The sequence below is a fragment of the Durio zibethinus genome, chromosome 20 (assembly GCF_047325235.1).
Source record: "Durio zibethinus cultivar Kanyao isolate XHJ-2024 chromosome 20, ASM4732523v1, whole genome shotgun sequence".
Taxonomy (NCBI): Eukaryota; Viridiplantae; Streptophyta; class Magnoliopsida; order Malvales; family Malvaceae; genus Durio; species Durio zibethinus.
Window position 1 is genome coordinate 3,959,385 of NC_143181.1, and position 14,068 is coordinate 3,973,452.

Below are 14,068 nucleotides of genomic sequence, written 5' to 3' on the forward strand. Positions count from 1 at the left end.
GGTCGAGGGAAAGGAATTTCGTTTTCAGGTATCGAGAAGCGTGAAATCTTTGGTCATCAAATATTCGGACCAGGTGGGGGCCACGGGTACAACCGGTTTAACTTCCGGTTCGATTAAACTTTCCATTTTATTTATGCTTCGTTCTCTTGTTTCTTTTTATTTATTTTTAGTGAGGGGGTTGTTTTCGTGATTGGTACTGCGTTGGACGGTTGCTGTGATACCAGGGATCGGACGGTAGACATTTGTTTTGATTTGGTGGAAAGGGTGCACAGCTGATGATGATGGCTCACTCACCATTTCCCAAATCAATTTTTCTTTTTGTTTAGTCTTCCGGTTTTCCACGGCTGGAAACAAACCATTCTACAAGTAATTGCTTTCCCAGGAATTTAATTGGGAGATGCTTTTTTTTTTTTTTTCTAGCTTTTGATGATAAGAAGCTATGACTTTTACCTTTTCGCATAATCTATCTATAATTATGATTATCTTATAAGACTAACTTTGATTTATTATATATATATAATTTTTGTAATTACACCAGCAAATTTGGTGGTTTGCGGTTGGAAATTGAGTGTGAAATGAGCTAAATTTTCATACAATCTAGCGTCGGACTTTAATTCTAGGGTTAGTATTATCAATATAAAATTTTAATTTTTATAAATGATATTAAAAATTCACACATATTTAATTTTTATTTTTTTTAAATATATCTTAAAAATATATATTTTTTAATCCTAGTTTTGTAAAGTCTAAAAATTTTAATATTAGTGTATTAGATAATTTATTTAATGAATTAATATTTAATACATTATCAATATAAATTTTTAATCTTATAAATGATATTAAAAAACAATTCATATTGTTATCTTTGAAAAATTATATAAAAAATTTGAAAATAAAAAAATTCATATTTTCATTCTCAAGCTGTGATTTTTTATATATAAAAAATAAAATTTAATACTTAATTTGACCGTAAGTGAGCTTATTGGTCGAAATCATGCTTGTTTCCCACAATTTTTTTTATAAACCTTTTGACTCTATTTCAAAATCAGGATTCAGGATTGAACGGGTCTAATTTTGCGCACCTTGTTTTAGACGTCAATAAAAAAGGTTTCTTGACCATTAATTTCAGGAAAATTTTGCTTCAGGTTTTTTTTCTAGACATGAATGGTAGTACTACTTGCAAGGAAAAGAACCCTAATTCCTTTTCTTTTCCTTAATTTATAATTTTCAACGTGGCAAATGAGTTGAAACTTGGGGGTTGGAACAACCAAGTCATATCCTTTTTTTCCTCTCAAATTGCAAGGTGACCCTACAGTCTGATCCCTCACCCATAGTTCTCATGCCCACCTTCGTAATTTTCTCGGAAAGCTATCAGAATTTTCTTGAGAAGCTATCATTACTTTCTTTACCATTTATAATGTTATATTTTATATCAAGTTAACATAAACAGGTATTTTATTAACTTTCTCGGAAGCTCCTTTGAATGGATTTTGTTTTTTTTATGTGTATAATAATAATTTTTTTACAAAATATTATACAATAAGATAATGAATTATAAATGTTTTCATTTAAATTTTAAATTTATTAAATATAATTTTTTAAGAGCGATTATATCATCTAACTAAATTTTAAATTCATACGATAATCAAATTTTAACTTAAATCGTTATTTATAAATAAGTTCGATAAGTGTAATATCTAAATTTTTTATTTACTTTGAATTTTTTATTTGTAAATTTTAAATTTTAAATATATTAAAAATTAATTTTTAAAATTTATTGCATGATCGAATATGAGATTTGAGTTCACATTATAATTAATTTTTTACCTAAATTTTTATTGTTAAAAATGAGCCAAATAAATGCAATCTCATGATATATTCACTTGCTTGAAGCCGCTTATCTGTAAGGAAATTTCCAGCCCTGATTAAATATACAGCTTAAAATTGGAAAAGCAATGCAATTTTTTTCAGTTAGTGAGATTTCTCGATCATGCCTTGCCAGGGTGTTGATCATTTAAATTTAATAATTACAATTCATTTTTCTATTCTCAAATTGTAATTTTATTTATATAAAATAGATAAAAATATATCTATCTTACCTATGATAACGTGTTGATCATCTTACTAGTTTACAATCTTCTCATTTAATAATAATAACAAAAAGGAAACCTTACAAAATTGTCTAATTCACACCTAACTCCAGTAGAATCAGTTTCACAAAGGAACAAAAACATATGATTCCCTCAATTATTTATCCAAAAAAATAATAAAAAAAAAGAGTAATTGCCTATAGGATGATGCATGCTAGATATATTTTTAAGTTTTTAATTTATTTTTAAATTTTTATCTTATTATTTATTTGATTAAAAAAATTTATATACATAAGTTTTCTTAAATTTGTAACTTATAAACGTCAATTTTAATAATATATTAATTGATTTAAAAATTTATAATGCTAAAAATTTGATGAGGTGTACCCCATTACCTTAAATGCCATAATAATTGAAATTCATGAATATTAAAATTTGAATATCAATTATAATTTACATAAAAATATTCAATAATTGTGCACTTGCTTCAGTGACAGTTCTTTTTGCTACTATATGGTACGATGGAAAACTCTTTTCCTCCCTAATGAAATGATGAAACCCTCTTTGCAATGGGGTCACTCGCAGCGAAGATGATGTAATTTGGATTTGTAAGTTTTTTTTTTTTTTTTTTTTTAATTAGGAAAAAAAAAGGAGACAAGAAATTTCAAGTTAACAATCTATTCTAAATGTCTGGCTAAGCTTTATATGGCCCGCTTAGTGATGGTGGCCATAGAGATTCATTCTCCCCGCATTGGATTCCCGAATAAGGCTTAAAGGACGATGATAATTTTCGTGCAAAGTGAATTCTTCTCTACTTGCTCGGTTAATAAAGTCTCTCTATTATCTAGTCAGTTCATGGTTAATTGTTACGTTATTATTAATAAAGGTCGTTATTCAAAACCCTCATCTTAAAATCGATCCATCCCTCGTTAAAGAAAGAATTTGTTTAATACCTCTATTAATATTCCATCAATATCATTTTAAAATTAAAATTAAAATTTTTAATTTATATAAAATCATTAAATACAGTTATAATCATTCATATAAATCTTTTTCAATCTTTACGTAAATTTATTATCAACTATCAATTGTTTTAATCAAATTATAGTATTTCGTGTCATATATAAAATAAAAAAAAAAATTCATGTGTTTGTTATAAACAATATTTCTCCGATTGAAGGATCTTTTAATCGATTCTATTTATTATTTTATAAGTATATACTAAAATATTTTCATATTATATTTTTTAATAATAAATCTCTTTATAAAAAATACTATTAATATAAGTAGTGCTTTTCAAAAATAAAAATATTAACTAGTGCCAAAAAGATACTTAAGAAAAAAATTAAAATTAATTCATTTTCTTGAATTTTGATAAAAGTAATAATATTTTATATATAAAACTTTTTAATAATAGTATTTAAATTTTAAATTAAAGGATTTAATGTAGAAAATCTAACAAGCGACCCAATTGGGACAAAACGCAAAATGTCAAACGCATTTTGGGTGGATAATTATTAGCAGATCTATTGGGTTGGATGCTTGCCATTTTCTCCAATAAAGATTGGGCTTCAAGGCCAGCAATTTCGTAACGCGGACATTGGCGCGCTTCAGTAGCCCAGACAAGACTCGCCACACTCCGTACACAACTCAAAGAGTTATTAGCGAACGAGTCAGTTAATGACGCTAGAAAACAAAGAGAGAAACTGAAGATCAATCATCACCAGGATCATCTCCAAACGTCGCGGAAGTCAAAGAACCAGTCAAAATCATGCCTGGAAATTTAGGATGCGTAATCGTAGCCGTTGATGGCAGTGAAGGGAGCATGGACGCCTTAAGATGGGCGCTCGATACTCTAAAGATCCGATCATCTTCTCCCGACTCTACCGATGTCCGAATCTCTCGGTTACTTCCTTATACTCCACGTCCAATCTCCTCCGTCCATTGCTACTGGTCTCAATCCCGGTGCCATCCCCTTCGGCGGGCCCAGTTAAGCCACCTTTTTTTTCCTCCTTTGGATTGGATTGGATTGGATTAATTTATTCCAGATACGAATTGATTTTTTCTTTTAAATTTGAATTTCAGGCAACCATGAGGTTCCTGGATTCATGGCGACCATCGAGGCGCACCAGAAGAGAATCACTGAAGTGATTTTGAATTATGCTCTGCAGATTTGTTCTGAAAAAAAGGTCCTTTTTCTTTTATAATTAACGTCTATTCGGAAAACGACAAAATGTCTTTTGAGATTTGACCTTAATTAATTAATTAATTAGATTAAATTCATAATTTGTATGTTGTTGTTATTATTATTATTATTTGGTTTTTAACTTGCTGAGAAAAATGATTAAGACCGAAATATTTTTAATTCAGGCAAACGTGAAAACCCAAGTTGTGATTGGGGTTCCAAAGTAAAAGATTTGTGTAGTTGAAAATTTGCATGCTGATTTGCTTGTGATGGTTCCCGTGCTTTTGGCCCTATTAAAAGGTATATACTGCTCCTTGCAACTTAATTTTCTTTGTCAAATTAATTGGTCAAATTGTTTTAGAAGGCTGATGGACTGGTTGAATGGAAAACTTTGTATTAGTTAGACCATATTAATAGTAATAGCTTATTGATTAGACACCTTCAATTTCATGCTGATTGAGTGCGTGTTATTTGCATTGGTTGTTGGTCACCATCCAAGTTTTATAACATAAATTTTGATGCTAAGATATAAATATTGAGAATATTTCACTTGATATTTGACATTGTTGTTAAGTTGTTTTACCCTCTTAATCATGGTCACTGTTCAGGCATGAGAATTTAGTAAGTATCTGTAATCAAGCTAGCATAGAGGCTATTATTATAGAAGCTTATTAATCGCAATAGCTTCTAGTTGAAAGGTGAATTAAAATCTTATATTACTGGATTGGAGAATTTGTTTGATAGAGTAATGCATTCTAATAGAAGTCTTTTGAATCATTGTCACGTGTGCTCAAAAGAAGAAGTAGTTTCCTTCTTGTGATTTTAATACGAGTAAATATTATAGCCATCACCTATGAGTTTCATTTGTCTCCTAGCATGATTTTTTTTCGAATTCACTACTATGTTGAGGATACCATGTGGCAATGTTAAAGTGGCTTGAGGGAAAAGAGAGTCTGTCCTTTGAGATCCCTCAAACCTGCTTGAAGGAGCAGTAAATATGAGTTCATGTTTGAATCAATGTCATCCTATAGCGTTCATCAGATGTTGCTATTGCATGCATTTAAAGACGCCTCTTCTGTTCTTATAATATCATGGGAATGGATGATTATAAGCCTTCATACAGGCAACGAAATTGAAAATATGTTACAAAGTTATGATCTATCACAAAGCTGAATGGGATGAAATTCATTATGTTGGATGACAGCAGAATGTTTTTGGGAAGTGTAAGTAACTACTGCGCCAACCGTGCACAATGCCCTGTTATGATTGTAAAGAGCAAGAACATTTCCTCCCAAGCTTAAGAAGGTATGCATTAAACCACTGTATATGACAAATCTGGCTCCATCTATCTTCTTTTTCCCCTGTCCTCTTCTCTCTATTCTCTCTCTTTTTTTTTTTTTTAATTAATTTACTATAAACCTGTCATTGATTGCATATAATTCATGTTTATAGATGCACTGATGAGAAGCTAAGATCAAGATCCTCTTTTTCTTTTACTCTTTTTGCAATGTGCATGGAAGTACATCATTTGCATCTTGTTCTCTTTTCAAGTAAATTTTTGTTCTTGATAGTGTAAGTTCAGCTGCCATTAATAATTAATACTATTTGCCTTTTGGTTCCATTCTTTGATCCATCAAATAATATTTGTTTGAATATCTACCGTCTGCTGTCTAGTCAAAACTCTAAATAGACCAGCAACTATTGCTCCTCATCGAGTGGAAAATTTATGATTTTTCCATGCCTTGAAGTAACAGCTGATCGCTTTCTAGCCTTGACATTAAGCTTCTCTTCATAACACTACTAGAATCTGTTGCCAAAAGGTTGTCAGGTTGGTATAATTGTCTGGAAGCTCTCTAGTCTTACAATATCCAAAAATGTGCAGTAGCATGTTTCTGCTGCTTTTTTGCATACCTACCTACAGGGGAAACGCATTTCCCTTCATTTTTCTGTTTTTAGGGGATCGGCAATCTTGGGATAAGTATGGCGTGAGAGAGAAATAAAGTTGGGGGTGGTACATTAGCATGCTTTGTCTTTATGCCATCTCCGTACACATCAAATTGTCTTCTTTATCCAAATATGGACTGGGCATAATCTTCAACTTTGTTAGGTGATATGTCATTCCTTCTGATAAATTTTGTTGTGAACATCGACTTATGTTCAATTGTTTATCTGTTGTGCAATGCTCAGCAAAATGGTGTTCTTCTGGAGTGGTTTTGTGATATGTGACTGGTATTGCTGTCTTGTTCTATGTGGGGTTGTTGCAGACTTGTCACTGAGAGAGAACTTTGTTAAAAAGCTATGCTGTGCTGTCAATATCGTAAATTCCCTGCGGAGTGGCTTTCCATTGAAAAGATTCATGTATCATCCCTGTATGTGCCATTACTTGTATCAATTTGCAATATCTTTATACTAATACTTATTGATTTATTTGGTTGTGTTTTTATTACTGTATACCTAAAAAGGCCATAATAAAATTCCAATATTCTTTCTCAACTGCTGCTGGCGCATCGGTTTTAATTTCCAATTACCCTATTATAGTTACGGTTTTATTTGGATGGATAGTGAAATTGATTGCAATGAGATTAAAAACAATGATAAAATTTACTATAGTTACGATTGAAAAAAAATATATAATTGTGATTGAAAAAAAAATTTAATGAAAAATTTATACCGATTTGATATTACTGAAATTAATGTTTAGATTTAATTGAAAGTACGATAAATTTAATTATATTGCACCGAAGGTGTGATGGGATCCAAACTGACTGTTACGCTAAACTTGCACTTTTAGTATCTTGAAGTTTTGAGGTCAAATTTTGGACTTGGTTTAATGCAGCTTCGGTAGTGAAAATCATGAACTGAACTTTCATATTGAATTTTATTGACTTTATTTCTAAGATTCATGATTATTGTGTCAGATATATACTTAATGTTCATACAATAAGGGTCCCTTTAGTTGCATGGTGAGAGGGATTCTCACTGCATCTTAGTTGCATTTTATGACTAAATTTCCAATGATAGCTAGAACAAAAATGAAGAATTCATGGGAAATTCATTCTAAATCAAAAAGGACAGGAAAAAAAAGAAAAGAAAAGAAAAGAAAAGAAAAGATCTTGTTGGAATATGTTGAATTGTTGATATTTTTATGAAAAGGATCCGAACTCCAAGGTATAGTTCCTTTTAAAATTCGACCAGTTGTCTACAAATGGAATTGACGTCTGTGGCAAAGTTTCCGACTCTTTTTGGTTTTTTTGGCCAATAATTAAAGACAACATTGTGGTTCACAAGACAACAACAACTAGTAATGTTCAAAACAGTACAACCTCGTGAGCTTGCTGTGGGGAGCTCTGACTAAATATTGGAGTTAAAAGTGCAAAAAAACAAAGCCTCTCTTGTGGTCTGGTCCTCAGTTTTTCAAAGTTTATTAGAAATTAAGCATTTTTTATTCTAAAATATGAACAACAGATGAGATGCAGCAGATCTAGCTCCATTGGAATCTGCAGATTGAGGTTCAGCTGATGTTAATCTTACAGAATTTTCAGACGGCGGGCCACGGTTCAGTCGGGAAAAATGTTCTTGGTGAGCCCGTGACCGACCACATCTCATGCAAAACTTACGTACGGACAAAATAACAATGTCCTCACTCCTCAAGCAGGCATTCACGAGCTGAACAGCTAATCCACCTTATACTAATAATACCCTCCAATATTACCCACATTTTCAATCCTAACACTGACCCAATGATAAATGGTTAGGACTTAAGAAGCCACTCCAACATGCTCTTCCATGGTTCATGGTCACTACTTTTCTATGAAAAATTCATCATGATAAAATTTTTTTAGCAATAAGGGATTTTTTAGATTTTCCTTTTTTTTTTTTTAGATTCTATTTGGGAGTTGTTCTAAACATGTTTATTTATATTGACTTTAACGAATTTATAAAAAATTATACTTAATTTTCAAATCAAAGATAAAATATGCCTTTCGAAAAAATTTATTAATTTCATTTGAAATTAGCATGAAAAGATCACTATATTATACTGTAAACCAAACGTTTTATAACCAAAATTAAATGTTGAAAATTTTGATAATCTAAAATACGATATAATGATATAATATAAATATGATATAAATAAATGATATAAAATTGATATGATTTAAAATTTTAATAATTATTATATATATGTTTAACAAAATTAAAAAAATAAATTATATATTTTTTTATTGATACAAATTATAATACATAATTTTATATAAAATAATATATAAATTTTAATATTTTACATAATTTGAATACACAAATCACACACACCCCCAATAAGTATAAATTTTTATTTTAATGAAACTATTTTCAAGAAGTACTTGCTTCTTGCATGATCTAAGTCTAAATTTGTTAGGATTGATGTTTCGGCGGATGAGAAGGGCCGCAATGTTTGATGGTGGAAATCTAACTGGATAAGGCATGCTCAGCTTAAAGCATTACCTACTTCGCTGACTGAAACTCAAGGCTTGCTTTGTCCTCGCCGTCTCGTTGCATTAAAGCTTGTCTTTTTGCCTTAGTTTACCCTGCAATTTGGGGGCTACTTTTTGAGAATGATCGAACATCATTGCGCATAGGGACACAATTTTTGCGGCCTATTCTCTGCGTGCTGATTGGCCCACATTGGACCCACCTAAAAGCTTCTTGCCTGTCATAATTCCAAGGCTGTTTCAGTAATTCTAAGTGCACTAATTGCATGTATAAAATCTTCTTGGCTTCTCATTTCTAATGCACACTCACTAGATTCCTCACTTACCTCCTGGCTGAAGTTCTAGCTTTGAGGCATGGACTTCACTGCCACACTCCTGTTTTTTGCTCTTCTCATCTCAACCGCCAGGGCTTTAGACCCTTGTGCCTCTCAGCCAGATAACTCAGACCTGTCGGTCATTCCAATCTATGGCAGATGTTCACCATTCAACCCACCTAAACCTGACTCATGGCTCAACACAGTCATTAACATGGCATCAAAAGACTCGGCAAGAGTCAAGTACTTGTCCAGCCTGGTGGCCCAAAAGACCACCTCTGTTCCAATTGCTTCAGGGCAACAGGTTCTAAACATTGGCAACTATGTCGTAAGGGTCAAGATTGGCACTCCAGGTCAGCTCGTGTTCATGGTACTGGATACTAGCAATGATGTTGCTTGGGTTCCGTGCTCTGGATGCACCGGGTGCTCAGCTACCACTTTCTCACCCAACACTTCTTCAAGCTATGGTTCATTGGATTGCTCCTTGCCCCAGTGTGCCCAGGTCCGTGGACTCTCATGCCCGGATACGGGGACTTCTGCTTGCTCTTTTAACCAATCCTATGGTGGGGATTCATCCTTCTCAGCCTACTTGGTACAAGATTCCTTAAGATTAGCCAATGACGTTATCCCAAATTATGCTTTTGGATGTATTAACACTATCTCTGGTGGGTCAGTCCCATCCCAAGGACTCTTGGGTTTGGGGCGGGGCCCCATGTCATTGCTTTCACAATCCGGGGCACTCTATTCAAATGTTTTTTCATATTGTCTACCCAGTTTCAAGTCATACTACTTCTCGGGTTCCCTCAAACTCGGGCCGGTGGGTCAGCCCAAAACTATTCGGACCACCCCGCTCCTAAAAAACCCGCACCGGCCCTCACTTTACTACGTTAACCTAACCGGGGTCAGCGTAGGCCGGGTTAGGGTACCCATCGCCCCGGAATTACTAGCATTTAACCCGAACAGCGGGGCGGGGACCATAATTGACTCGGGTACGGTTGTAACCCGATTTGTCCAACCCTTATATGAGGCAATCCGAGATGAGTTTGTGAAGCATGTGAAAGGCCCATTTTCAAGAATAGGAGTATTTGAGACATGCTTCGACGCAACAGCAGAAGCTGAGACACCTTTAATAACATTACATTTTGAAGGCTTGCCCATGACATTGCCAATGGAAAACAGCCTCTTACATACCAGTGCAGGGTCACGCGCTTGCTTGGCCATAGCACCAGTTCCAAACAATGTGAACGCCGCCATGAATGTAATAGCCAATTTGCAGCAGCAGAATTACAGGATTCTGTTTGATGTGGCCAATTCTCGCTTGGGAATTGCTCGTGAAGCTTGTAACTAGTTTCATTAGCTTTATCATTATTGCTCTTTCTTTGCCTTCTTGTGCTTAAGGCTAGGCTTTAGATAACAGTAAGTTTAAGTTTTTGCTTGCGAAAAAGGAATGCAAGCAGCTTCATTATGAGTGGTCTTTGTCCTGTTTTGGTACTTTTTATAGGAGATCATGCCTAGTTTTAGAGCCTGTTTTGCCTTGTTGTAGCCTTCTTTAGCTCTTTTCTAAGATGATGTGGTGAGGTTCATTGGATTATCAAGTTGTCTAATCAGAAAACCAATTATTGAATCATTTTTCTGACAAACCCTTTGATTCATTATTGAAAAATATATGATCTTGTTTCAAAATATGTACAAAACTGATTTCTTTTGCTTTGGACAAACATGGACACAAGGCAAGTTAAAATGAAATCTAGAGATTGGAAGATAATCTGTCCGTCATTTTTTTTTTGTTGGGAAAAATTATGAAATTTTTTTTGAATTTCATCTTTTAGGCTACTAAGAGATGAAATAATGCATGATCAAAGTAAATCAATTAAAAGAGGATAATGTACAAAACTATCAATAATAGTAAAGTGAAGGATCAAAAGCATCATCAAGATGATGATATGATGTTCTTGAATTCCGTCATTTCCCTATCAAATGTCCATTGTCCACAGAACAATATCCAAAGAGATGAAAGAAGCAACCTTTGAAATTATTTCATAACAAAACGAAAAACTCTATCATATTCAAAAATAATTTCATGAAATATCAAAACCACACACACATTTAGGCAATTACATCAAACATAATTAACAAACTTGAAATACAAAGAAAAAGCTACCTTTTTTCTCTTGTTTTCATGACTTTTATGGTATACCTCTCTCTCTCACCTTAAAAACGTTTCTCTATGCTTGTTAAAACCTTACTCAACCCCACCATTGATGCACTGCAACACCTTCATCCCTTAGCTTCCCATACAAAGCCAAGCATTCCCAGTAAGCCCTTTTGCTCATGTTCTTTTTTCCACCATGTCCTTCAGGCTTGCATTCCAAAAATAGTTCATCAACCAACCTAATAGCCTTGCTCTTTACCATATCTTCAACCACTTCAGCCTCTGCCTTCATCACCACATACTCAGCCTCCTTCACATTCTTCCTGAGCCAATCCGACATCCCAATCTCCACTACAATTGGCAACTCCTTCCTTGAAGACTCTTTGGTCAGAGTCTCAATCTTGTACATCTCAAAATTCAGATTCCTTGTAGGGTAATTCTTGGCAAACCAATCTGTGCCACTACCACCTTCTTTCTCTGGCAAGCCTACATCAATGAACACCCGACGAGGATAGCTTTCAAGTGTGTCTCCCAATAGGTCTGGTAAGTATTTGGTTCGCTTCAGGTAAGTTTTTGATCTCCCTGAAGATGCTCTTGGTGGTTCAAGAAGAACATCTTCCAGGTTCTTCAATGCTGCTTTCTTTGCTTTTGATGTGTACCCAAAAAGCCGCCTCTGGGTGCTATAGATTGGTTTAGCATTCTCAATTTTTTTCATTACCAAAACGTTTGACTGGAATTTCCTGAAGTAGACGACTCTGTAATTAGATGGCTTGTGGAATGAATAGGAGGAACTTCCACTCAGCTGAACAGCAACAATGCCACCAACTTTGAGAGTGCGATCAATGAATTCTGAGGCTGCTTGGAAGTTTTGCGTGAAGGTAAAGTCAAAGGACTCTTCAGGGATTGAGCTTTGTCTTTCCAAATCAGATACAGAACTGAATTCCATATCACTTTTCCTCAAGAAAAGAGAACTATGAATGGCCTCTTCATCATCATTGCTTAACATTAGTCCTTTGTCTCCCTGTTTCAAAATACCTTCCCTGTTCAAATCATGAAAGAGCAATGGCAAAAGGTCCAGATTAATAGGATCAGCAGAGACAACTTTAGGCTTAATTGCATCAGCAGGGCCTGCAGATTCTTTGTTGACAATGGATCCTATTCCCGACCAAGGAAGTAAAACAATAATCAAGGCCAAAATCACCATGAAGCGAGCAAGAAGATTAAAAATCCTAGCATCAAGGACCTTGATGAACAAATGTGCATCAGCAGGCAAACTAATGCCACCATAATTCAAAGGCTTGTTCTTGTTCTGGCATTTGGTTTGGAGTCCATAAAAAATTTGGACAGCCATGGCGGGAATTCTTGATAAAATGGGCTTAAAACTTAAACACTACGATTCAAAAACGGATTAAAAAAGGTCTTGTATGAGAAGATGTGAATAGAAATAGCAGAATAATAATAATAATAATAATAATAAAAAGAATATAGTAGGCGAGAGGGAGAGGAAAAAAGCATTTGGGAGAAGCAAATTTAGCGAGTGCAAAACCGGGCAGCGGTGTGATTTCCACCCACGAGAACCACACGAATACTTTGCATTCTTGACCAAAGTAATAGCAGCTGCCTTAGCCGCTGAACCTCCATTTCTTTACCTTTTCCCAGTTCCACAATCATGGGTTGCATATACCAAAACTTAATGATTTTAACGAAACATTTTTAACACCAGCTTCACCATGCCCTGATCAAAGAAACATGGCGGAAAAGGGGGGAGAAAGAGAGAGAAAGAGATATCTTCTTTTCTTTTCTTCTTCTTCTTCTTCTCCTCTTTTCCCCTAGTCTCTTTTATGTGCCTTTGATTTAACTTTTTCCTGGCAACGAGGTTTGATTAATGTGAGGCAGGAAAGAGTAATATAAGGGAAGATGTTGGAAAAAGCAAAGGAGTATGGCAATGGCCAAATGGGTGGTGTCACGAGAAATAAGTTAAGCCATTACTCTCATAGGCTCATATCTAATCTGGGTTTTTTTTTTCTTCCCTTAATTTGAAGTAGGATTCTCCTTCGGAAGCGCTAAGCATTGATTTTGTTACAACCGACGCGTGTGAGATTGGGGTGCAACTGAGATTAGCTGTAAAGACCTGGTTTTCTTCTTTGATCCTGTCCTGTGCATATTTTGTTAATGAAATCTAAAACGGATACTGACCAAATTACTTAAAAGAAGGTTGATATCAGTTGTCGTTCTTTCTACGCAATAATACCAGATGGCTCAATCAACTAAGAACTTTGGTTGATTTTTTTTTTTTCTTTTTTCACGGATTTGGTCCAACAGAATAGGTTTGTGCAATTGGCACAGTTTCCACAAAGTTAAGGCTGCAATGGCACCTATCCAGTTGGTCCTCAACTCAAGGATTCAAGCAAATTAACTTCGCTCAGCTCCATACAATGTTACTATCCCGGTATCACCATTTCACCGTAATAACATCAGGCTCAGAGCAAGGTGCAGTTAAGGCCTAAGGGGTCTTTTCGTTTTCAATAAAAGGGCTGTATGTCCAAACAGAACAAAAAACACCAAATAAGAACAATGGGCATCTTGAGCCTAAAGCTAGCTCAGGTGAGCAGGTAAGTAAGTTCATTAATGACAAACTCCCGTAACAAACAAGGCTTGGGAATTTTGGTATTTGAGTTGGGTCAGCCCAATTCAAGGTCCAATGGTTCTTTACTACAAGTTGCAGGCCTGAATTAGACAACAAAACATGGGTCTCAAAGGCTTTGTTCAAGGCGGCGTAGCTTCTGTCGTAGCCGCTGTTCAACTCACCCTCTCGACCTCATCAGAGTCCGCATGCAACTTCAAGGCCAAAAAACGAC

The 14,068-nt window shown here is 34.6% G+C and overlaps 1 protein-coding gene and 2 pseudogenes across 3 annotated transcripts; 2 read left to right on the top strand and 1 right to left on the bottom strand.

Moving 5' to 3' along the window:
- Nucleotides 1–3,754: 3,754 nt before the first annotated feature.
- On the top strand, nt 3,755–6,768 carry LOC111315116 (universal stress protein PHOS34-like; annotated as a pseudogene). The gene is made up of 5 exons (XR_016330676.1): nt 3,755–4,079; nt 4,176–4,279; nt 4,461–4,575; nt 5,483–5,580; nt 6,463–6,768. The product of XR_016330676.1 is annotated as a universal stress protein PHOS34-like (transcript).
- A 2,232-nt stretch (nt 6,769–9,000) lies between these two features.
- On the top strand, nt 9,001–10,685 carry LOC111315536 (aspartyl protease AED3 pseudogene; annotated as a pseudogene). The gene has a single exon (XR_016330679.1). The product of XR_016330679.1 is annotated as an aspartyl protease AED3 pseudogene (transcript).
- Nucleotides 10,686–11,074: 389 nt separating this feature from the next.
- Nucleotides 11,075–13,084, bottom strand: LOC111315537 (uncharacterized). The gene has a single exon (XM_022917357.2). It carries the CDS (start codon nt 12,559–12,561, stop codon nt 11,305–11,307), a length of 1,257 nt encoding a protein of 418 aa, XP_022773092.2. The 5' UTR covers nt 12,562–13,084; the 3' UTR covers nt 11,075–11,304.
- Between the last annotated feature and the right edge of the window lie 984 nt (nt 13,085–14,068).

Excerpts from the sequence above, each read along its gene's own strand:
- LOC111315537 (XM_022917357.2), bottom strand. The coding sequence starts at position 12,561 with ATGGCTGTCCAAATTTTTTATGGACTCCAAACCAAATGCCAGAACAAG.